This window comes from Uloborus diversus, chromosome 9 (genome assembly GCF_026930045.1).
Source record: "Uloborus diversus isolate 005 chromosome 9, Udiv.v.3.1, whole genome shotgun sequence".
Lineage (NCBI taxonomy): Eukaryota > Metazoa > Arthropoda > Arachnida > Araneae > Uloboridae > Uloborus > Uloborus diversus.
Window position 1 is genome coordinate 137,418,435 of NC_072739.1, and position 25,770 is coordinate 137,444,204.

The window sequence follows — 25,770 nt, forward strand, 5'->3', positions numbered from 1 at the left end:
ATAATTCGGATTAATTGGGATCCTACCTTATCCGAAATAACAAAAACTCGGAATATCCAAATCTCCGGATTATCCGGAGAATGAAAAAAATAAATGAATGAAACATACTTACTGAAAATCACCTTAAAAAAAAAACACATAGATACATAGAAAAACACATTAACAGTAAACATGTTAACTTTGTTATTATAAAGTCTGTAATCTTCTGCTGTGACAGTTCAATTTTTCTCCCTATCGCGGAATTTTCTTCGCATTTGATTTACATGCAAAACATATGTTATGAAACACGTCGAAAACAAACCTAATTTTCTTTTTTAAGCTCCCCCTCCCCTCCCCTACATCACTTCATATTACAGAATGCGTATTGCTTCTTATTGCGCAACGTTCGATATAAAGCAGTTTTAGCTATATTTTTCGTGTTTCTAAGCGTATAATTTATAGTATATAAGGTATATATAGTATATACTAAATGTATAATTTTTAGTATAATTTCTGGACAGATGTACGTACACTGCTGGGTTATTATTTCATCCGACGACTGCCAATTATCCGGAATACTAGCTGGATATGCTGGATGCGAAAAATTCACTAGATATCGAATCCCTAAAAAGTTCGATGCCATGGGAAAAGTAAACGTAGCAAAATACATTTTTTTATCGCTATGAAAATATACTGAGAGTAATGTTCATGATGAGACATACATTTTTCTTTATTAAACACTAGTGGTACCCGCACGGCTTTGCCCGTAATAGAAAAGTAAAAGGTCTTTTGGTTCGCCTGTATATTTACAAATAATGTATGGTGAATTTTCTCGACAATTGGCTTGTGCCGAGGTTACGGTTCCACGTTATGATAATTTCGTAATTTACTCGTCCATCTTATAATGATTTTGTCCTTAAAATTGGAGTAGAAAAAGAACCACATCGAATTTTTGAAAAATCGCTTCGAGGTGCAAAACCCATGCTACAAACTAACCTTGTGCCAAATTTCATGAAAATAGGCCGAACGGTCTAGGCGCTATGCGCCTCACAGAGATCCTGACAGACAGAGATCCTGACAGACTGAGAGACTTTCAACTTTATTATTAGTAAAGATGAATCAAATTTAATAGGTAATTGTGACTCATATGTTTTCTTCACTGATTAGAAAATTTATATCTTAAAAACAGGGATTTTGAAATTCTACTGCTAAGTAATGTACGTTTCTGGCGTCAAAAAACTATTGAAATGAAAAATAATATTACAGAACAGTAATGATGACTTGATATGAACAATTTCATCGAAAAGTTCTGCTCAAATACGGTGTTTTCTCTGAGTGAATTAAGGAAGGGGGGGGGGGAGGGGGACTCGCATGAAAATTGATAAAAGGGTTGAGAGCTGCAGGGTTAGAATTCAAAATATAATATTAACTAGCCACCAGGGCGCCTTATCCGCCTGTGGCGGATTGGTGAACAATGCCTTCGGCGTTACATTTCAGGGGCTTCACCCCTTCTTGCCAAATGCGGTGGTACAATAATTTTCGGTGCGGCGCCAAGGAGGATAGAAGAAAGGGGAGACGCCCAAAGCCGTAAACTTGCTGTGCGCACTTGAAGCCGTGGACAGAGCGGGTAAGGGAGAGGGGAAGGGGAAAACTCTACCCAAGAAAGCAATGGTATTCAATGTAGAGTAATCGGGAAAACGTTCAGAAAAAGAAATAAATGTGAGGCACTTTTATAATTTTTACTGTCGGAGCAAAAAAAAAAAAATGCTTTATTTATCACGTACAACAATGAAAAAAACTATTTCTTTGAGATTTTTTTTTTCTTATTTTTATTCATGTTTGTTGTTAGTGAATGCATTTTTGGAATGTAGTTATTTATTTCCCCCGATTACCACACAATTTCAGAAGCTTAAACGCTCTTAATTAATGAAAAAGTATGTCTAAAACTGTGCTTAGTTAGAATTAGAGTATAAACACATAAGAAATAAATTATACTAAAAATGTAGATGCCTTCAATCTTAAATTTTGAACATTGTTTGAAAGAACTACAGAATGTACCAAGTACAGAAAATGTCTTTATTATACACAACAAATATTGACACATTGAAACATTGAAAGTAAAACACAAATGTATGACAAAAATTTAAATTTCTTAAAAAATACCCTTAAAATAGCCAAAAATTTAAATAATTTTTCTATTACATTTTCTTTGTCAAGAGCTCTCTTCAATACGTTTAGTTAAAAAAAAAATCTGCCTTGTAGTTCAAAATTTATGTATTGCTTAAGCCATTTGCACAAAGGAGAAATTTTTACGCACTGTATTTCTGGAATATTAAACTTGTTTTTAATTGTGACAATTAAAATATGATGAATCATCATTATATATCATAATATGATGTAGCAAATTTATAGTTTTCTTGCATTAAAAATAATGTGTGCCCTATCCTCTTTTTTCTATGGTTCTAGTAGAGATATCTCGAACAAGAAATGAGTTATTCAAGTTGTGTTGCCAGGGTTGGCAAGTATTTCGCCACGAGTGGAAAAAACCACGGTTTTCCCCTTCCAGCAAAAATAGATTTTTTGCCAGTATTCAAAAGAGAACAAAAAATGGAATTTTTACGGACAACTTATGTAGTTTTTTTAGTTTTGCCCTCAGTAAATTAATAAAAGATATTAAACATGCTTTAATTAAATTCTAGTTTTGGTTTTCTTTGACATCCAGCTTAAAATAAATTTAATATTAAACCTGCTTAAACGAATGCGTCCAAAGATTGTTTCTTTTTTGAATAAAAATTGAATTTACAATTTGTATTTGAGACAGGAAAATAACTGCAAAGGATATTGTCTAAAAGGACTAGACATTACCAGTTCTCAACTACTTTTCCTCGGGTATCAATTTCCCCAGTCAGGAGAAAAAAACGTATTATTTCTTTAGAGAAAAAAGATAATTTTCTATATTATTTGACAATTTTCTGTCAAAATTAAATAGCTTGAAAATCTAAATGAAATCTGGAAAAAGAATAACAGTTTAAATTTTTGATGAGGTTGGTCGTCCTGCCAGCAAAGGGTTATTTTTTCCAGGATAGTGGCAAAAACGGGGAAAACAAATACAACAATTGTACAATTTGAATAATCCAATTGAAACTTAAATTAAAGCAGACCAAGACTAGGTTCTTCATTAATATGAATGTATAATTAAAACAATTTAAAGTAAACTAGGGGAAATAGATAATGATTTAGAACTTGCATATTGCGATGCAATGTTTAAAAAAAATATCCTGATATACCGGATCCAACTGAATTTGAATGAGCTTCGACTATTTTTATGAGTAATTGTCAATAATACAATTTCATTTAGTACTAGCAAAAATACCCGGCGTTGCCTGGGTCAGTAATAATTATGAGAAAAAATCGTTACTTGCTTTTTTTTTTCTGGTTTAAGTGAAAGAATTTAAAACACATCTTTTTGACATGATTAAAAGTAGAGTTTCTTCCTTACCCATAAAAGTAAAATAGCAATAAGTATAAAGAACAAAATAGTATTGATTTAGAAACGAAAGCACTATATTTAAGCATATACAAATTTCCAAAACATGAAATTATTCTTCTCATGTTTAAAAAGATTAATCTGTTGATACTTTTTTTTTTTTTTTTAACATGGAGTCTAAAACCTTCTCTGTATTGCTATTGACGTTGCTCGTAATCCCCTTATACTTGCTTTAGCTATTTTGGGAAATTTCAATCATTGTGGGCTCTTGGTGCGATTTTACCGAATTTTCGAGAGTCGTTTTGGGGTACCTTCGATGATTCTCCCCCCTTCTTTCCTTCCTTTGTAAAACGATATGATATTAATTTTCGTTACAGAGATATCGTCGCCAGATTCTGAGATACTTTTGGTCACCATAAAATGGCGCTACACAGTTTCATCCGCAATGTTTCCAAAATAAGTTGTAAAATCTGGTGATTGTTTGAAATTGTGCAAAAAGGAAAATTAATGGAAGTTTTTGTGCTGTTTATGGATTTGCCTAATTTAGTTGCTGGATTATTTAACACAGTAAAAAAAGTCTTTTGAAAATTCCTTGATTGGCGATATTTTGTTTATATGGTGAAAGCTGAGAAACATTATTACGTAGTCTTCGGCTTCAAAACAGCAACGTTGAAAAAACTGCCAAATAAATCAGCTACGGAAATCTTTCTGCAAAAATTTTGGTAATCTGCTGGTTGATTGGATAATGAGTAAGCGTTCAATCAGCATAAATAATAATAAAAACCATTAATTACATTGAAGTTCCGTTTAAGTGGAAAATGATCAGCCAAATCATGTATTATTTGCCAATCTTGTGCAAAAATCTTACTTCAAGATTTGACTTGAGAAAAGCCTTGAACGGTCACGAAAAGCAAAGATAGTCAACAATACAACAATTGCCGCTATCGACAGGGAGTTGAGATGATACACTAAATACTGTATTGAGTTGAGGAAAGCCTTCGAACATGGAACTAAAAAGCTCATAACTCGTTTTTTATTCTACTTAGAAATTTCGAACAGGTGCCATCTTCAGCAGAAAAATCAGAGCTTTCGATGGACATATAATGTAAATATGTGCAAGTATTTTTTCATCCCAATATTAGAGACTTTATACAAAAATTGTGTTTTATTGCCCCCCTAAGGGGGTTTTGCCCCCCATAACAGGACGAAAACTACCCTATGTGTTATTCTGATGCATAAGCTATATTATTGTAAAGTTTCATCAAAATCCGTTCAGTAGTTTTTGCGTGAAAGAGTAACAAACATCCATCCATACATCCATACATCCATACATCCATACAGACAAACTTTCGCATATATAATATTAGTAAGATGAATTAGACATTTTTATCACATTTATATTTCACACTATATAATCATAGTTGACCTCTTATAATTTTTATTACTCTGTTGGCATTGCAAAATGCGCACTACTTCCCTGCTAAAAATTAAAATATGAGAATTTCTTATTTAATAGTTAGGACAGTTTAATATTTTATACCAAAGTCAGTGAGTTGATTTTTATTGTTTTTTACTCTCCACTTTCTTTCTGTATTCATAAAATAAAAAAGAAAAGCATTTGACTAAAACAATGGATTACTGTTCCACTGATGCAATTTAATATTTTAGGCACAAAAACATGAAAATTATTAGAATGCAGTTAAAATTACAATGATATTAAACACGTTATACCAATCCCCATAACTGAAGCAAATCTAGTTTTGCCACTTTGGCAAATATGGGCAAAAAATAGTTTTGCCAGGACACGTTTAGAATTTTTTTTCCTACCTTTGGCAGAAATGTGCCAAACCTAATTTTTAAAAAAATTTACTTATCTGAAATTTTATGTTTAAAAGAATTAGGCTCATAGAAAAATTTTATTGCATTATATTGCAATATGTTGTGATGGAGGTTTAAAAGGATTATTTTTGTTATTAAACGCAGGTTTTGCAAATTATAAATAAATATAATAAATAAAATTGATAGCTAAAAAATTTCATTCCTATATCTTTGTTAACAGAAATTAATTCAACTTACTCTAATTCTGTTTTTGCCATTTTTTCCACTGTCCTGGCATAAATGACTTCTTGCCTGAAAAATGTCTAACCCTTTGTGTTACCCACTATTGCCCTTTAAAGTGCAATAACTTTGAATATAATTGTCTAAGAGAATTGCATTTTTTTTCAGTATTTTTTCCCCCAATACCTAAACCTTACATTTAAATATTCTTTTATAATGACACGAAAGATATCCCTGGAATCTTAATTCCCGGTCTGTTTGTACACCCGTACGCAACACAAGCGGGCATTTTAGTTAAACCAACTGAAAATATTCACTATTAAACACAACATTCTAGGTAAAATAGCACTGATAAAGCCCTTCAAAGCCGAATGTTTTGGGTAGACTTTTCCCCGCGCCAGTTAAAACCGGTTACGGTTTTAGCTTCAGGTTTTATTGCGTTGAGCGTCTCCCCTTTCTTCTATCCTCCTTGCGCGGCGCACCTGTAGAACCACTCTATTCTTAATTCCACTCTTTATTATTAATTCGAATCATTCAATCACTTTCACTAAAGAGAGATAGAGAGAGAATAAAAGCCGTAATACAAAAATATACCTCCGTTTTGCAGAGGCGAGAAAAACACAATCTTGAAAAAAGAGGAACCGAGGTATAGTGCCTAGAAAGATGCCTAGGCACTATAACCGAGGGTAGGTTTTGGCCAAGGAGGATAGAAGAAAGAGGAGACGCTCAACGCAACAAAACCTGAAGCTAAAACCGTAACCGGTTTTAACTGACGCGGGGAAAAGTCTACCCAAAACATTCGGCTTTGAAGGGCTTTATCAGTGCTATTTTACCTAAAATGATGTGTTTAATAGTGAATATTTTCAGTTGGTTTAACTAAAATGCCCGCTTGTGTTGCGTACGGGTGTACAAACAGACCGGGAATTAAGATTCCAGGGATATCTTTCGTGCCATTATAAAAGAATATTTAAATGTAAGGTTTAGGTATTGGGGGAAAAAATACTGAAAAAAAAATGCAATTCACTTAGACAATTATATTCAAAATTATTGCACTTTAAAGGGCAATAGTGGGTAACACAAAGGGTTAGACATTTTTCAGGCAAGAAGTCATTTATGCCAGGACAGTGGAAAAAATGGCAAAAACAGAATTAGAGTAAGTTGAATTAATTTCTGTTAACAAAGATATAGGAATGAAATTTTTTAGCTATCAATTTTATTTATTATATTTATTTATAATTTGCAAAATCTGCGTTTAATAACAAAAATAATCCTTTTAAACCTCCACCACAACATGTTGCAATATAATGCAGTAAAATTTTTCTATGAGCCTAATTCTTTTAAACATAAAATTTCAGATAAGTAAATTTTTTGAGCAATCACGATTGTTTATTGCTTCATTTGACTGTTTTTGGCGTCCTATCATTTTTCGCGGCACCACCCTCTGCCAGCACCACCCGTCGCGTCGACCGGCCTCACGATGCTGCTCCTCTAGCGAAAACCGTCTCCAGGTTGCGTCCATATCTTAACACACACGCATACATACACAGCTACAGACACACACACACACAAACACATACACACACCTACACAAACACATACACACACGCATGCATACAGACACCTACATATACACACAAATACACACAACTGCCCGCACATTCATGCCTGCACACAGACACAAACACATATGCTTACACACACATACACATACCCCGCCCCCACGCACACAAACACTCATACACACAACTACCCACACACTCATGACTGCACACAGACACAAACACACATGCCTACACACATACACATATCCCCCCACACACACACATACAAACACACACTCGTGATTGCGAAAAACATAATTTGAATTCAAGATGACAAAATTCAAATTAATTTTTTTAAAAATTAGGTTTGGCACATTTCTGCCAAAGGTAGGAAAAAAAAATTCTAAAAGTGTCCTGGCAAAACTATTTTTTGCCCATATTTGCCAAAGTGGCAAAACTAGATTTGCTTCATTTATGGGGATTGGATATAACGTGTTTAATATCATAGTAATTTTAACTGCATTCTAATAATTTTCATGTTTTTGTGCCTAAAATATTAAATTGCATCAGTGGAACAGTAATCCATTGTTTTAGTCAAATGCTTTTCTTTTTTATTTTATGAATACAGAAAGAAAGTGGAGAGTAAAAAACAATAAAAATCAACTCACTGACTTTGGTATAAAACATTAAACTGTCCTAACTATTAAATAAGAAATTCTCATATTTTAACTTTTAGCAGGGAAGTAGTGCACATTTTGCAATGCCAACAGAGTAATAAAAATTATAAGAGGTCAACTATGATTATATAGTGTGCAATATAAATGTGATAAAAATGTCTAATTCATACTAAATGAAATTTTATTATTGACAATTACTCATAAAAATAGTCGAAGCTCATTCAAATTCAGTTGGATCCGGTATATCAGGATATTTTTTTAAACATTGCATCGCAATATGCAAGTTTTAAATCATTAACTATTTCCCCTAGTTTACTTTAAATTGTTTTAATTACACATTTATATTAATGAAGAACCTAGTCTTGGTCTGCTTTAATTTAGGTTTCAATTGGATTATTCAAATTGTACAATTGTTGTACTTGTTTTCCCCGTTTTTGCCACTATCCTGGAAAAAATAACCCTTTGTTGGCAGGACGACCAACCTCATCAAAAATTTAAACTGTTATTCTTTTTCCAGATTTCATTTAGATTTTCAAGCTATTTAATTTTGACAGAAAATTGTCAAATAATATAGAAAATTATCTTTTTTCTCTAAAGAAATCATACGTTTTTTTCTCCTGACTGGGGAAATTGATACCCGAGGAAAAGTAGTTGAGAACTGGTAATGTCTAGTCCTTTTAGACAATATCCTTTGCAGTTATTTTCCTGTCTCAAATACAAATTGTAAATTCAATTTTTATTTAAAAAAAAAACAATCTTTGGACGCATTTGTTTAAGCAGGTTTAATATTACATTTATTTTAAGCTAGATGTCGAAGAAAACCAAAACTAGAATTTAATTAAAGCATGTTTAATATCTTTTATTAATTTACTGAGGGCAAAACTAAAAAAACTACATAAGTTGTCCGTAAAAATTCCATTTTTTGTTCTCTTTTGAATACTGGCAAAAAATCTATTTTTGCTGGAAGGGGAAAACCGTGGTTTTTTCCACCCGTGGCGAAATACTTGCCAACCCTGGCAACACAACTTGAATAACTCATTTCTTGTTCGAGATATCTCTACTAGAACCATAGAAAAAAGAGGATAGGGCACACATTATTTTTAATGCAAGAAAACTATAAATTTGCTACATCATATTATGATATATAATGATGATTCATCATATTTTAACTGTCACAATTAAAAACAAGTTTAATATTCCAGAAATACAGTGCGTAAAAATTTCTCCCTTGTGCAAATGGCTTAAGCAATACATAAATTTTGAACTACAAGGCAGATTTTTTTTTAAACTAAACGTATTGAAGAGAGCTCTTGACAAAGAAAATGTAATAGAAAAATTATTTAAATTTTTGGCTATTTTAAGGGTATTTTTTAAGAAATTTAAATTTTTGTCATACATTTGTGTTTTACTTTCAATGTTTCAATGTGTCAATATTTGTTGTGTATAATAAAGACATTTTCTGTACTTGGTACATTCTGTAGTTCTTTCAAACAATGTTCAAAATTTAAGATTGAAGGCATCTACATTTTTTAGTATAATTTATTTCTTATGTGTTTATACTCTAATTCTAACTAAGCACAGTTTTAGACATACTTTTTCATTAATTAAAAGCGTTTAAGCTTCTGAAATTGTGTGGTAATCGGGGGAAATAAATAACTACATTCCAAAAATGCATTCACTAACAACAAACATGAATAAAAATAAGAAAAAAAAATCTCAAAGAAATAGTTTTTTTCATTGTTGTACGTGATAAATAAAGCTTTTTTTTTTTTTTTTTTGCTCCGACAATAAAAATTATAAAAGTGCCGCATATTTATTTCTCTTTCTGAACGTTTTCCCGATTACTCTACATTGAATACCATTGCTTTCTTGGGTAGAGTTTTCCCCTTCCCCTCTCCCTTACCCGCTCGCATTTAAGCATACGGTACTCGAGTTTGGACATGTTAACAACACGCGCTCTTCATTGGTCGAATCGTCTGTCAATCAAATGCCTTTCGCGCCGCAGTCGCTGAAACGCGCGCCATGTTGTTCTGAGATGGCCGATATGGATTCTCTCTCGTTCTCCATGAAAATAAAAATTTAACATCTACCTGCTAAGTTTCACAATATTATTGTAGAAAATGATGAAAAGATCTTAATAAGAGGCAACGTCGCGTTCACGGTAGACATAGATACCTCGGTCCAAGAATTTGGAAAGAAAACAAATACTAAGTGGAACACGAGAAATTCATGCCCATCAGATCAAAAGTTCGTTTGCTGGTTAGTTTATTTATTTTTTTCTTCGTCCTTTTTTTAAAATACTTAATTTAACTTTGAATACTTTAATTTTTTTCAAAGATTTTTTTAAACATGTTATAAACTTTTAAATTAAATTGTGCAGCTATGTTTTCTATAGATTTGTAGTATTAATAAATGATTGAAAAACAATTATTTATGGCTAAATTATATGCATAAATATATATTTATATTTCAAAGTAAATTTTGATTAATCAAACTGTTGAACTACAGAGTGATGTATTCCAGGATTTATTAGTACAAAACTTGCCATTGGTGTTAAAATATTTTAAATAATTGTTAAATCAATCAATTGCAAAATGTTTTAATTGACAAAGGGAAACACAGCTAAACATCAAAATTATGTATAAAATTTCTTATAAAATGCAATTAAAACGGAAAAAGGAGTTATTTGTTATACTTAATCAATTGTGGGTATTTTTTGCTTATGCTTGACTGAAAAAAAATGTCCTATGAAAATAATTACTATGATAATAATAAGAACTGTAGCTTGTTGTTTTAAAGCCTTATTAAGACAGATTAATTTTCGTTAGGATGGTTACAAGTTATCTGTGGTTGCGTACCTTTTTTTTTTTTTTTTTCAAAGCTTAACTAAACCAGAATTTACTTTAAAAAACAGGTTCATTTGTGTCAAATCACAGGATTTCAGAAAAGACATACCCAAGGGCGGCTACTAACTACCTTTTTTTTGGAGGGGGGGGTAGGGTGGAGGATGATGCTGACCAATTTTTAGAGTTTTGACCACAAAAAATTTTTGAAACTGCTTAGGTGTCAATAAAAAGCACCAAATCAGCTAGCAATAAGGCACCAAATAACTGTACAAATGAATTTTATGAACAATTTAAAAAAAAAGGTTTCAACCTTTACAACTCAAGATAATTCATGAATTGAATCAATTGTTGTAATTGTTTACACTTTATTCATAAACATTTCAACACAAGGGATGGATAGTATTGTGGTCAATTTGGGGAGGGGGCGGCATGCCCTGTGGCCTCTCCTGTAGCCGCCCCCGCGGATACAAAACGCGGATACACACAAGCCCCTACTAGCACAGAATGATGTTTACAAACACGTAGACTAACACATACCGCAAGCACAAACACTCATTGGCACACACAGACACACTGAAAATCTGCGGAACACACAGCTCCACCCCAGTGCACAGGAGGAGGAACACATTTAAAAGTTTTTTGTGTGCTGAATGCTATTTCTGTCTGATTTTCTGTTGGATATTAAAAAAAATAGTTAATTCCGGCACAGTAGCTATTCGTAGAAACAAGAAACCCAACGAATAAACTTTCATTACAATTCGTGATTATGAAAACTCGCTATGAATTTCAAGTTGTTTTCCAGTAAATTAAACAAATTTCAAAACTTCGTCAAATTTTGAAAATGATAGTCAAAGATATGATTCAATGAAGTTTAATCAAAATTTTTGTTTCATTTAAAATACATTTTTATTTCTAGAGAAAATTTCAGATTTTTCTATTTGCCAACGAGTTTTTTAAGCCAGATTTACGATTTTATAGCATTTGGCGAGGTGAATTCTTGAAAGTATTTTTTAAATTTTGTACTTTGCTTATTTGATGTCAGTAATCATTCAAATATTTCAAATAATATATTAAGAAGTATTAACCTAAGGTGACTTTTAAAATTAATTTTATTAATTTAAAAGCCAAGGAGTAAAAGAGCACCTTCTTGTAATCTTTTGCCGGCACTTATGGACATAAGCATAAGATAATTTGTGATGTACATTGTAATTCTTTTTTTGTTTAAAATTTTATTCATTAAATTTACAAAATAATTTTTAATAAAAAATATCATTAAAAATGCCAAATTTGTTTTGAATGGTTTGTTTTATCAAAAGCCAGGGGGTGCAAGTGCATTCTTTTGCGAACCCTGCCAGCACCAATTAGTATTTTGTAGTTTGTCCTACTTTTAAAATGAATTTAATTGTTCAAGTTCAGTAGTTTTTAAACATATTTTTGCAAACATTCTCTTTTTATTTTAATTTAATTTCATTGTTTAAAGTCGAGAGGTATGAGAATTCATCTCTGTACCCACTGCCTCCCCATCCCCCCAGGTTCACATGTGATCATAAATATGATATTAATAATTTTCAAGAAATTTTATTTGAAGTTTTTAAAGCAGATTATAGTTCTCGATTATTTAAATTTTAAAGGTCAGAAGGTAAAAATGCACCCTCCACCAGCATCCATAGACATCAATATGTCTAAAATATTATAAGTTGATAAATCATGGGTATTTAACTGGCAGTTCCCTGCCATGAGGCCTGAGTGCCTAGTTTCTGCTTTTCGCCTTTTTGGTTCAGAATAATAAATTGTAGATAAAATATTTGTAGATGTATTGGCTGAATGTATTAGCAGGCACTGTATTGGTCATGAAGGTGATTTCATCGGAAAACAAATAACTCTTATTATTCATGTTTGAAGATTCTTGTACATTTTGTCCATTTCTTTTAAATTACAGTTTGAAGTTTCTTCCTTACGTAATGATTACATGCATTTTATGAAATGAATGCTAATGATGAAGAGCAGTTTTAAGATGAAGTTTCTGATTAGTTAATTGATTCAAAGTACTATGTTCACTTGTTTTTGATGTCAATGAAAAGACAGTCACAAAACCATACTTGTAGTACTTGAAATAGTAGAACAAATTAAAACCTTAAAGCTTTTTCCAGCTTTAAATCAGCGTTAAAGTATGTGACAGCGTGGAACAGAAACTAAATATACTATAAAGTATATGTCTAGCAAACTATCCCATATAACTCTTCAGAGCTATTTTGCAGGCCTTTAAATCTTCGTCTCTTTTAAGTTTGCTTCTAGTTATTGCATCACTCGAGTTTCAGTTGGTATATAACGATTCATAGTAACGTTGGAAAACAATTATAATAAGATTATTTTCTAGCAAACTTTACCTTAGCAATGATTGAACAATAAGATAAAAATGAATATTCTTAATGATCCAATCCATGCAGGGCCGCCGCTACCAGCAATGGGGCCCGGTACCAATTTTCATTCCGGGCCCCCCCCCATGACCCCCGCACCCCCATTCCTTTTTTTAACTGTCGCGCTTCATTTCCTTTCACTCACACACTTATTAACTTCAAAATGAGTAGTTTAAAATTGCATTCATATGTGATGTTCAATTGTTTAGTTGCCGATAGTTTTTTTTTTTTTTTTTAATTTTAATGTTAATTTAAAATTTAATCATCTTTTATAAAATATGTTTTCAAATACAGTAACTTCATGCGGTAAAAATTGGATAATTTGTCATGTTTGAGATAAGTGAAGTTACATGATTGTGAATTATGAATGTTCAGTAAGGCGAAGCCGGATGAACGAAGGGAAAAAAAAATCCGAATTACGAAATAAAAAGCTCTAGACGTAAAAATTAAAGCCGAACAATGGTACCGTAATGATATTATAAGTCGAAATATCATTGAAATAAATGCTGAATTTATTACCACACATACATATTACATTTGACTTAGATAATCCACAGTCAGGAGAAAGTATTGAGTTTCTAGAGTAAATATAAATTAATAATCGAAAATAACATATACATATAATCTCTCCGAACATGAGATTTTAAATTTATATTTAAATTAACTTACATACGTTTCCATAACTTTAACTTCTAACGAATATAGATATACCTGTCTGGATTACAGAATGGACATTTAGTGGTTTTTTTTTTTTTTTCTCAGTAACATTCACTAACATATTCTCACCCTACGTACTTTTTTTGTCGCAAACTCGTGTATGACTGAATTAAAATCCACTTGTGCTGCCAACTGGTGCTCAATGCCAAGAATAGCTAGCGAATTTAGTCTGTCTTGTCCAATTGCTGATCTAGTCCATGTTTTAATTCGATTTCCTAATTTACTAAATGCCCTTTCAGCTTGGGCGACAGTCAAGGGGAGAGTGCAGAATATGCGAAGGGCAATACATATGTTAGGAAATATTGTTTGAAGCTTTCTGTTGTAAATCTCATTCAAAAGCACTAGGGGAGAAAGTTCAGTTACTTCATTAAACACTGACGAATGAATGTTTCTAATGTGAATAATCTCATTTCCAAGTTGACTATTTAAGTCGATTGCATACTTTGATGACAAGCATGCAGACAGCTTTTGCACTTCTTCATCATCTAAGGACATATATTTCAGTATTGGTTTAAATAGAGAACAAATTTCTTTCATTTTTTCAAAACGAGTATTTATATCAATTATAATAAAGTCCAAAACTGTAAAAATTACTTCTGTTCGAAATTTATATTCACCGGGTAAGAGTTCAGTACTTTGATGCATTGCTTCTTCTTCAACTTCTGCTCCTTCGTCAAAAAATACTTTTCTCTTTTTTGTTCGTTTTTTTGAATTTGAAAATTCGATCTCCAAGTCCATGGCTTCAGAAACCAATTTTGTTTCTTGAAAAATTGCAGGCCAACCATCCCTTAACTTTTGGAGATCTTTGTGGACATCATTTAGAAGGTTCAGTTCCACATCCAGGGAAATTCCACGTGTTTGGATAATCACGTTTCGTTCGTCAATACATGACAGCACTTTTAACCAGAAAGCTGACATAAGCATGCTCTCAAAAGAGCTAAAGTATTTTCTTAATGCTCGAGCTTCACTGAAGGCCTTCTCGGTTAATTGTAGTTCATCACACAAACGATCGAGAGCTTTCAATAATCCTGGACGGTGCAAGGAGATGGGTCGAACAGCGTCAATGCGAGAACTCCAGCGCGTTTCTGATAATGCCATGAGAGAAATTGGTATCTCTTCTAAAAGAATGGACCATCTGGAAGGACTGGCTGCAAAGAGTACAAATAATGCTTGCACAGAACCAAAGAATGTCATTATTTGAGGACACATCTTTGCAGCATTTACTCCAGTTAAATTTAACGAGTGGGCCCCACAAGGTGAAAATAGAGCAAGTGGGTTTTCGTTTAGAATTCGGCTCTTGACTCCTTTCACAGCGCCCTTCATATTCGACCCATTGTCGAATACTTGTCCCCTGCAATCCTCTAATGGAATCGCATGCTTTTTAAGGCAATTCAACAATTCCTGAGCAATATCAAATCCCGTTTTTTTTGAGAAATTCAGAAATTCAATAAATCTCTCCTGAATTTCAAACAAATTCTTATCTGATGAGAAAGAAAGATACCTTAATATCAATACATTCTGTTCTTGATGACTTACATCTGGTGTTGCATCAGCTATGATAGCATAATAAATTGCCTTTTCACGTTCTGCAAGAATTAATTTCAAAACCTGATCACCACATAAGGAAATAAATTCATTTTGGCTCTGCCATGACAGATAATGCGTATGTTTTTTGCTTTCCCCACGTTCCTGTTCAAGTTTAATTTTGTTCAGATGATCTCTAGTTATTTCATCATAATGGCTTATCAATTCTAAACATCCTAAAAAGTTTCCGTTGCTCACATGCCCTATGTGGGAATTATCTCCTCTGAAGGGGAGACCTCGAGAAGCGAGATGAAGTGTAACATCAATTATTCTTTTAAGAATTGCTTTCCATCTTTCTGTCTCGCACATTATCAGAGTTTGGATGTTGCTGTCAATACCCTTCCCAGCCAGAGACTGCTCCAAAGATTTCCACGAAACATAGCAATTCTTATGTCCTGCACTTTCTTCATGTGAGGGAAATCAAGAATAACATTTTTTCCAAGGCACTTGAGCTGGTGAAAAACCACTTTTCTTCGCAAGACTGCTATTGCCTTTACTAGAAATGGAGTTTTTAAATAAAAAGCAGGGGAAACAGTAAAGTGCTTGATTCATAGAACTCCATACAAGCCAGTCTCGCTGCAATTCTTCTCTTTGGTTTGAGCTTTTGCTGTATAGAAGCTTCTTTTGAAACTGTTGCTTGTTTAGGTCTCGTGGAAACTTAACTGCAGACAGTTTATTAAAATTTGGAGCTCCAATTTTTATTATTTCTGAGCGAAGAGTATCATTTATAAAGTCCGGCCATTCTGCAGGATCACTCAGATTTGCATTGCTAGTTGAATCCAGTTGACTTATATTTTCGCTTCTATTTTCATCAAATTTGGAGCCTAGAGAATCTTCTTGAGTTATTTCAATCGCTGATGTAATTGGTTCATTTGATTCCAGTTCAGTTGTTTCAGAAAATACTGGTTGCACTTCAGGATCGTTCAGATTTGCATTATTAGTTAAATCCAGCTGATTTACATTTTCTCCTCTACTTTCATTAATTTCGGAGCCCAGAGAATTTTCTTCAGTTATTTCAAACGCTGAAGTAGTTGGTTGATTTGATTCCAGTTCAGTTGTTCCAGAAAATAACGGTTGAACAGAAAAACAAGCAGAGGATTGAAAAAAATTAGTAATCTCTTGCCTGCCAATAGCACTTTTTTTTTTCTTTTTCAGCTCGGAGCCTTTTCTTTTCAGCCCCTGATTTGTGTTTGTAGGACATTTTGACCAAGACCTGCAGTAAAACTTTCTCTAACACGTAAATTAAAACACGCGTCAAGCGAGATCGTAGATTACCGTGAAAACAAAATCAAAGCACATTCGAAATACTACGTCTTTCACGAATCGCAAGAAAATGAGATTTCGAACCGACTCTCCTTGCGGATTGCATTGTAACCGACAGCGCATTGCTAAACGCTGGCTTGCATTGTCTTGTGGTTCTTGGAAGCAGTGGTTTCCCAGGCCGCTATCCGCCTACCCGTCGCGATGTCGCGACCATTGGTCGCATCAACATGTGCCGAGTGGACAAACAGCGTGCAGCTAGCCAAGGTAGATTCCTAGGCAACGCTGATCGCGCGGAAAAATTGACTTAACGAGTTTTTGTAGCGGGAGAAGAAAAGTTTGCGTTGCAAAATTCCAGTGGTCAGGTTGATTTCAGCTTAGCGCTTCATGAACAAAAGCTTAATTTTTTTCGAGAAATTATTAACATTATTATTGGAAAAACTGTTTCATTACTTTACGGGCCCCCCCAGAGCTCCGGGCCCCGGTACTATAGGTCCGGTGTCCCCCCCCAAACGGCGGCCCTGAATCCATGCGTAAAACAAAACGCCACGTATGCATAAAATTCATTAAAGGAAAAGGTAATGAAGAAGCATACTCGAATCGCAAGCAATAGAAATCCACAATGTTAACAACAACATATTTGCCACTCAAACATAACCTTCTTTTTAAAATCAGAACAAAATTGCGGCCACTATGCTTTCGAGAAACATAAAAAGATAGCAAAACAATTTATTTCTCAACAAAACAATTTATTTCAAAAATGAAAAATTAACAGCTTATAACACAATGTTTACATTCGGACTTAACGTTCTCAGTTTACTTCCAGCGAAAGGCGATTGATTGACAGACGATTCGACCAATGAAGAGCGCGTGTTATTCGCATGTCCAAATTCGAGTACCGTATGCTTAAATGCTACCCGCTCTGTCCACGGCTTCAAGCGCGCGCAACAAGTTTACGGCTTTGGGCGTCTCCCCTTTCTTCTATCCTCCTTGGTTTTGGCAAAGTACCAGCTTTCGTGCCTTACTCTAAAGCCCTCGACCTTACTCGACTGCAAGCTTACTTGACAATGGAGAAATGAGCTGAGGCCAAGCGTGCGGGAAATAGATCTTAGCGCCTTGTCCGATATTCGGGTGAAATTACGCTCTTGCTTTAGAAATAGGATTATTTAGTTAAACCCACGCATATGTACCCTTTTTTTTTGCCATAATTTCCGTCAATCGTTAAATATATTCAATTTTACCAGCGGAGCTTTTTAACCATATGAATCAAAGGCGCCAGCCAATAGCAGCTGATAGACAGGTGGCCTCCTCTTATTCGTTAGTAAGTGTGACGTGTTATCTGTTAACTCGTTTTTTCTTCCGTGCGTCGTGACGTCATAGTCACTTAACTTGCAAGCAAGTAGTGTGCTTTCCCTTGGGCTGTAGAAACGTCCTTGAGAAGTGATGTTTTAATTAATATCTCCGCTTAATTACAGTCGTAGAAAAACAAAAATCGCCTATGCAAGAAGCCAGAAAAACTACAAATCTATCGATAACTGATTCGATCTTCAACTGTCTGGCGCTCGGATGAAGTTATTGTGATATAGTTAGATACATACAAAGATTCATACACTCGCTTTTTAATATGAAAGATTTAATAAGTTTTTGGTTGCAAAAAAGTTATTATCAAAATTAGTTAAACTATTTTGTGACGATATTGAACAATATTTTTTCCTCACAAGCTTATTATATCGTGCAGATCTACTAACACTTTCATTTATTTCCATTTGTTTGAAATTTAGAGGTCACACATCAGCTTTCAAACATCTTTTCTTGCAAATTATGTCGAAGACAAGATCGAAATTGGTGATAGACACAGACTGTGGCATCGACGACGCTATGGCCATAATGCTGGCCCTCAGTGCTAAAGATGTCTGCGATGTGGTGGGAATAACATGTTGTTTTGGAAACTGCACTTTGGACAATGCCTGCAAAAACGTCATGCGTGTACTCACGCTTTGTGGAGAGACTAATGTAAGTAAAAGAAGTTCAATTTCTAAACATCAGCCTTTCTCTGGGTTTCAAAATGTTCGTTTTTCCGTGGAATGGCCCGATTGCCACTAATCCATGACTACTACTTACACTTAATTTTAAAAAATGACTACTATGACCTATGACTAGTAATGACCGGTGATGTTCCCTGACGATGATTATGACTACTGCTGACTAAAATGATTAGCGGTCGGATACCCACTTGAACTGAGAATTTACTGCTTCTTTGCGTCTTCAAAGCTCGTTTCCTTGATTTAATTTAAACTTTTTGCTGCTTTTTCATGATTAATATCATCTTTAACGCTTGATAGATTTCGCATACGCCTCAAAAGAAAAGAAATCAATAAATCAATATAACCGAGATAATTTTTTTTTATAACGAATGGATTTGTTTCCTTCAGTCAAAACTGCTACTTTTATTTTTAGTCACTGAAATTGATAAAATAAACAAACAAAAATAAATAAATAATAAAAAAATAATAATATGGAACCAGAATTTTTTTTTTTAATTTTCTCAATAGTTATTTTTTATTTAATTTTCTATCATGTCCGATTTTGGAAGTAAGGTGTCGTCTTTATGACGTCACAAGTGATGCACTTGGGCGCGCTAAATGTTAACGCATTGTTAAAAAAAAAAGGTTGCTGTTAAACTGTAATATTAATCGAAATCATAATAAGAATTTTGAACAAACATGAAGCAAACATGAAATTCATTAGTATGATTTCGTTATAATATTTTGATCTTTATCTAATGCCAAAATATTGCGCTCTGAGCTAATGACATCAGTAATTGCCATTTCACTTGTGATGTCATGAGCAGAAGTGTAAAAAATGAAATTACATCGGCGCATCGATTTATATATATATATATATATATATATATATATATATATATATATATATATATATATATATATATATATATATATATATATATATATATATATATATATATATATATATATATATATATATATATATATATATATATATATATATATATATATATATATATATATATATATATATATATATATATATATATATATATATATATATATATATATATATATATATATATAATTTTTTTTTTTCTTTAATGCTAAACTTTGCCAAATTATTTACAAAATCGAGAAAACCAATCATGTTCTTTCAGAAAAAAATACTTTTAAAATTTTGGAAACAACCCAATTGTTATGCAAATTCCAATACATGATGTGATTGCTTGACTAATGAATCAAAAGTCTAGTGTTCAAAATATTTATTTTATTTATTTATTTATTTATTTTATTATTACTATTCTTTTTGATTTGATATTGATATTTAACTCAAATTGTAAGAGCTAAAGCAAAAATTAAATATGAAATAGTCCAAATAACTTAGAGTCTCGAAATTTGTTTCTATTGTTACTAAGATATGCTGTAATATGTAGACTCATACAAAGAAAATTAAAGGTTCTATTTCAGAATAGAATCAAGAAAGTGCATAAGAATGTCCCAATATAATTTCCTGGATGCTTTAGGGCGATTCCCGTGCGCTACGCTAAGTTTTTTTTATTTTTCCCAGCTAACCAAAGCATTCAAAAAATAATCCTGTTGGGGAATACACGCTGTAATATACTTATCAAAGCATCACAGTTAATCTCATTTTAATTAACAGTTACTTGAATAAAATAAAAAATTTAGCGTTACGCACGGGACATTTTTTTGAGAATCACCCATTAAATTCTCTAGGATCAACAGGTGAATTAATCAAATTTCTTCGTATTCAACGGTGTTACTTTTTTATTAAAGCACATTTTATAACATCTGCAAAAGAAGTTAACTCTGTTTGAACTAGAAATATACGGAACAAACATAACGATACAAGCGTAGCGGTAAACAAGAAGTTCGTTCAGAATATATAGAGCCTACTTTTCCATGTAGAAACATTGGGTTTGCAGTTCGGGCTTGCTTTGCTTTTATTCGTTTCACTTAAGCCTGTAACAGAAGAAAAATTCAAAATTTATCGGAATGGGGAGCGAAAATCAGTGACATGTTTATGAAATTTGAATACAACAAGAATTCCACTTTTATGAAAATTTTTTACATTGTCGTATAAGCGGATGTTTGCTAAATTCTTTACCGCATTGACGGATCAACGTAAGTCAAAAATGGTGATTTTCAGGTCATTACTAAATTTTATACAGAATCATATTCCACGTTGAGCCAGACAGTGTAATTCTATTTTTTTAAAAAGTCATTTACAATTTGTTACCCGTGTTATAAGAGTGCGAGTCCCAACCTTTGTATGCACCACGAAAACGTTTTTGCGTTTCCTGCAAAGTAGTGATAGTGTGACATGTTTGTCTGACTTTGAAGCACATAATTTATGGGGAAAATACGTAACCGAGAGTTTTAATGTTTTTTTTATTATTATTATTTTAGATACCAATTTACAGAGGGTGTCGTTCTGCTTTTATCAATAACGACAAACTAGGAACAGTGCATGGTTCTGATGGACTAGGAAACCGCGGACATGAGTTCTCTACCGGCGGTTTAACAGAAAGTGAAATTCCAGCAACGTTTGCTCTCATAAAAATGGCGAAAGAACATCCCAAAGAAATAACGTTGGTAGCGATCGGGCCGCTGACCAACTTAGCGATGGCTCACCGAATAGATCCACATTTTACTGAAAATTTGAAGTCCATTGTGATATTAGGAGGCAACTACAAAGGTAAACATACTTCGTCTATTTTATTGTCGAGCAAGGACGGATACAAGGGTGGGGCGATGGGGGCGATTGCCCTGGCCTTCCCTTGAGGAATTCAAAGCCGATAATATTTCGATATTGAATTTAAAAAAAAAAAACGGAATTTTAGATGATCTTCGATGATGTTTCAGAAGGGGTCGAGGCTCGCCCCCCCCCCCTTTTTCTGTAAATGTTTCAGAATAAAATCCTAAAAGTATGAAAGAAAAAAAAGCAATTGCAGTTCATCTTTGATGATGTTGGGTAAAAAAATTGTGCTCGGAATTGTTCCTGGAAAAATTTTTAAAATTGAAATTCCAAAAAAAAGAGCAATTTCTGACGATCTTTGATGATTTTAGTAGAACAGGGGATCGAGGTCCCCATTCCTGTGAATGCTCTTCCCACAATTTTTTGAAATTGAAGTTCAAAAAACGCAATTTTAGGCGACCTTCGATGATATAAGAATAAGGGAGGACGAATTCGGGTCTAAACTCCAGAAGTATTTCGGAATTAAAGACCAAAATATTCGCAATCAACACATGTAAACCAGGATATGTTGTAAAAGGATAATAAAAAAAAATCAAATCGCCCCTCCCTTGAAAAGTTTCTGTATCCGTCCTTGTCGTTGAGTGAACTGTCAAGATTTAGAGCCATTGCACAACAGTCTGGCTCGTTTTTTTTGAGCAATCACGATTGCTTATTGTTCTCATTTGACCGTTTTTGATGTTCCGTGCCTTTTTCAGCTTGGACCAGGGGCCTATACAGCACTACCGCCCACCTGCCTCTGCAGGCGGCGCGGCTGCTCCGGTCCTGAGCTATCCGCTTCCCCTGGTCGGAGGCGTCCATGTCCTACACACACGCACGCTCACACACATACACACGCCTACGTGCATACACACAGGTCTACAGGTCTACACACGCACACGAACACCTACACACACACATGCGCATACACACACAGCACTGCATACACAACACACATACACACGTACCCACACACATGCTCCTACACAAACACACGCTCGTGATTGCGAAAGACATAATTTGAATTCAAGATGCCAAAAATTCAAATTATTATTATTTTTTTTTTGAATTCAGGAGCAAACTTGGCGGAGAAAGGTTTCTCTGATATGAAAGAAGGGGATATCAATGAACTCACATCGGCTTCTATGACCAAACTTCGTTAGATACTGACTACTGGGATTAATTAACTTTGCAAGTGGGGAAGAAGACAAAAATGAGGATTATTAAAAGGAACTGTTTTCCCTGAATTTTGAAGTCCTCAACAAAATGAGCAGGAATGCAAGAGAAATGATTAAGATGTCGGAGACGCATAGACAAAATATGATGCGTTCCATTTGCCGTAATTAATCATCTTGAGTCTAAGATGGCTCCTAGCATCACTTTGTTTGCCTTAGAGAAGGAAATACTAAAGGCAACCAAAAATAACATGCTTTCTATTAAAAATGATCCTATGATGATCCATGAGAAGCTGTAGATCAATACATCATTTTTTCTTCTTCCTCTTCTGATGATTTCTTTGATGTGCGTGCGCTATCAGGAGAAGACTGATAACGACGCAATCGAGCAGCATACATCCTCATAAGCTTCATTCTTTTTAGTTACAATTGTAACTATTGTATTTATTGTACAGTACTGTAATAGTTCTGCATGTATTTTTTGTACCGTAATTACCCCGCAGTATCCGTCATGCCGCAAAAGTCGGGACTCACCTTTTTTTTTCAATAACACTTGTCTGGTCCTTTCCGGCATGCCAGAAAAATCGAGGTTAGGGGGGAAAGAATTCTACATATAAAAAATATATGTTTAGCTAAAAAATAAATATAAGTTCTCTTGATATCCTATTAGTATTAATAAACAGTTTAATTTTGTAAAAATATTTGCTAACAACCGAATGCAACCAAAAAGGGAGGTGCACAACTAGACCCCACTAGGAGTCTACGTCACAATTTCAAATTTCTAGGACATACCGTTCTTGAGTTAGGCGACATACATACGCACATACATAGATACGTACATACAGACGTCACGAGAAAACTCGTTGTAATTAACTCGGGGATCGTCAGAATGGATATTTCGCGTGTCTATACGTTCTTAGGCACTTATCCATGTGTGGTCGAGTGGAAAAAAAAACCTCAATATTCATTTGGGGATGAGTAAAATGGAAATTAATATCGATTTTTGAGTAAAAGAATTTTCGCGAATACAATACTTTCTTTTTTTGTAAAAAGAAGTGAACACGTTTTCATATGCTAAACATGTGCAGATTGTAGCAACGAAGAAACAGAAATTTCCCAGAAAAATGTATCTGTTAGGCCTATATAAATGGAAAATTCCTCACTTCTATGACAGACTTTATCAATGTCATTATTTCTGAGGTGAAAATAAATGGAGGAGAAATACATCAATAATAGGCATTCCACCAAAATTACAAATTGCCTGTTTTTCCTCAAATTTACTAAAATGAGTTAATAATACTACTTTAAATACTATTTTTCAACATACATTTGAAACTACTAACTAAGCCGTACTTAAATTAAGAGAGCTTAATATTATACTACCACTAATCATTAAAATAGTTGATTGTTTGCACAATTAACAAAATTATTACTTTGATACTAAATTGGCCTCGATTTTACAATATTAGAAGTTTTTTTTCTTTTCTTTTTTATTTTTATGAACAAGGCATTTTTTAATTTTTTTTATTTATGAGTAAAATAATTGGAACTTAGCTAGGCCAAAAAAAAAAAATTAATTTGAATTTTGAGATCTTGAATTCAGATTATGTTTTTCGCAATCACTGTGTGTGTATGTATGTGTATGTGTGTGTATATGTGTGTATGTATGTATGTATGTGTGTAGGCGTGTGTGTATGTTTGTGTGTGTAGGCGTGTGTGTATTTATATGTGTGTAGGCGTGTGTGTTTGTGTCTGTGTGCAGGCATGAGTGTGTTGGTATGTGTGTGTGTGTGTGAAAGTGTATGTATATATGCGTGTGTGTGTGTGTAAGTGTGTATGTATGCGTGTGCATTCAGGATATGGATGTAACTTGGAGACGGGTTTTGCTAGAGGAGCAGCATCGTGAGGAGCCGGTCGACGGTGATGCTGCAGAGGGTGGCGGGGGGAAAATGAAATCATAGGACATCAAAACAGTCAAGTGAGAACAATAAGCAATGTGATTGCTCAAAAAAAAGAAAGAAAGAAAACAAAAAAAAAAAGAAAATTAATTTGAATTCTGAAATTTTGAATTCAAATTATTTTTTTCGCAATCACGAACTGAGACAGGACCCTACTCATTGGAGTTATTGTTTCTAGAAACGGGTCCTGTCCCCCCCCCCCAAGCCTGCCTCTCCTCCTGGGCGGTTACGTGTGCATAATTGTGTGTGTGCGTAGACCTGTGTATATGCACGTAGGCGTGTGTGTGTGTGTATGTGTGTGAATGTGCGTGTGTGTAGGACATGGACGCCTCCGACCAGGAGAAGCGGATAGCTCAAAACCGGAGCAGCCGCGCCGCGCCGCCAGCAGAGGACGGTGGGCGGTGGTGCTGCAAAGGCTTCTGGTCCAAGTTGAAAAAGGCACGGACACCAAAAACGGTCAAATGAGAACAATAAGCAATAGTGATTGCTCAAAAAAAAAAAAAAGAAAACAAAAGGTTTCGAAATTGAAAAATATTTGCGTTCAAAAGTTACGTTTTCTGGAGAATGACCCATATGTAAGTTTCAATGGGATTTGTACGTTTTTCTACTTTCTTGATGCTTCCTTTGGTTTTAGTTAAAAGTAACACATTCTGTTTTCCCAGGAATAGGAAACGCTACTGATACAGCCGAGTTCAACTTCTACTGTGATCCGGAATCTGCAAATATAATACTTACGGAGGCTGCTTGCTCAGTCGTTTTAGTGCCGTGGGAGACGGTGTTGGAGCACGGAATGGAATGGGTAAGACGCAATTGAGCACTGAAATTTAAAATGAAATTAACGGCAAAACTTTCTTTTCAGCATGTATGATGAAAACGTGTCATATGTGAAAGATAAGTTTAGAAAAATAATACCGCAATAAAAATTCACGGTATAACCAGTCATTAAAATTAATCATTCATTTTGCAGTCAACTGACTGACGTGTGCACCTAAAACAAATTTAGTTTACGTTTTATTTTAAGGGACTGAAAAAATGTTACAAAATAAATTTATTTTCGTCAATTGCTTTTTTAAGATTAAAAAAAAAAAAACATTTATCTACTATACATTTATCTATTCATTCAGTTATTTTTGATATTTATATTTATTTGTTACTTGTTTACTTAATTTAAGTAATTAATTAATTAAATTTTTAAATATTTATGAAGAAAGCATTAACATTTTTCCGGTTAAAACTATTCGTAATTCTAGAATCTGAATGCGCTATCTTATGGTGACTTAAGAAACTAC

The 25,770-nt window shown here is 33.7% G+C and overlaps 1 protein-coding gene across 2 annotated transcripts in view; it reads left to right on the top strand.

The window, feature by feature from the left end:
* LOC129229688 (uncharacterized) overlaps positions 1-25,770 on the top strand; it is a 55,894-nt gene that overhangs the window by 21,910 nt on the left and 8,214 nt on the right. For both annotated transcript variants that reach the window (XM_054864048.1, XM_054864050.1), the window contains exons 2-4: positions 18,348-18,579; positions 21,024-21,312; positions 25,144-25,280. In XM_054864048.1, the coding sequence (XP_054720023.1) occupies positions 18,388-18,579; positions 21,024-21,312; positions 25,144-25,280 (618 nt within the window). In that variant the 5' untranslated portion in view covers positions 18,348-18,387. The remainder of the gene's footprint in view (positions 1-18,347; positions 18,580-21,023; positions 21,313-25,143; positions 25,281-25,770) is intronic.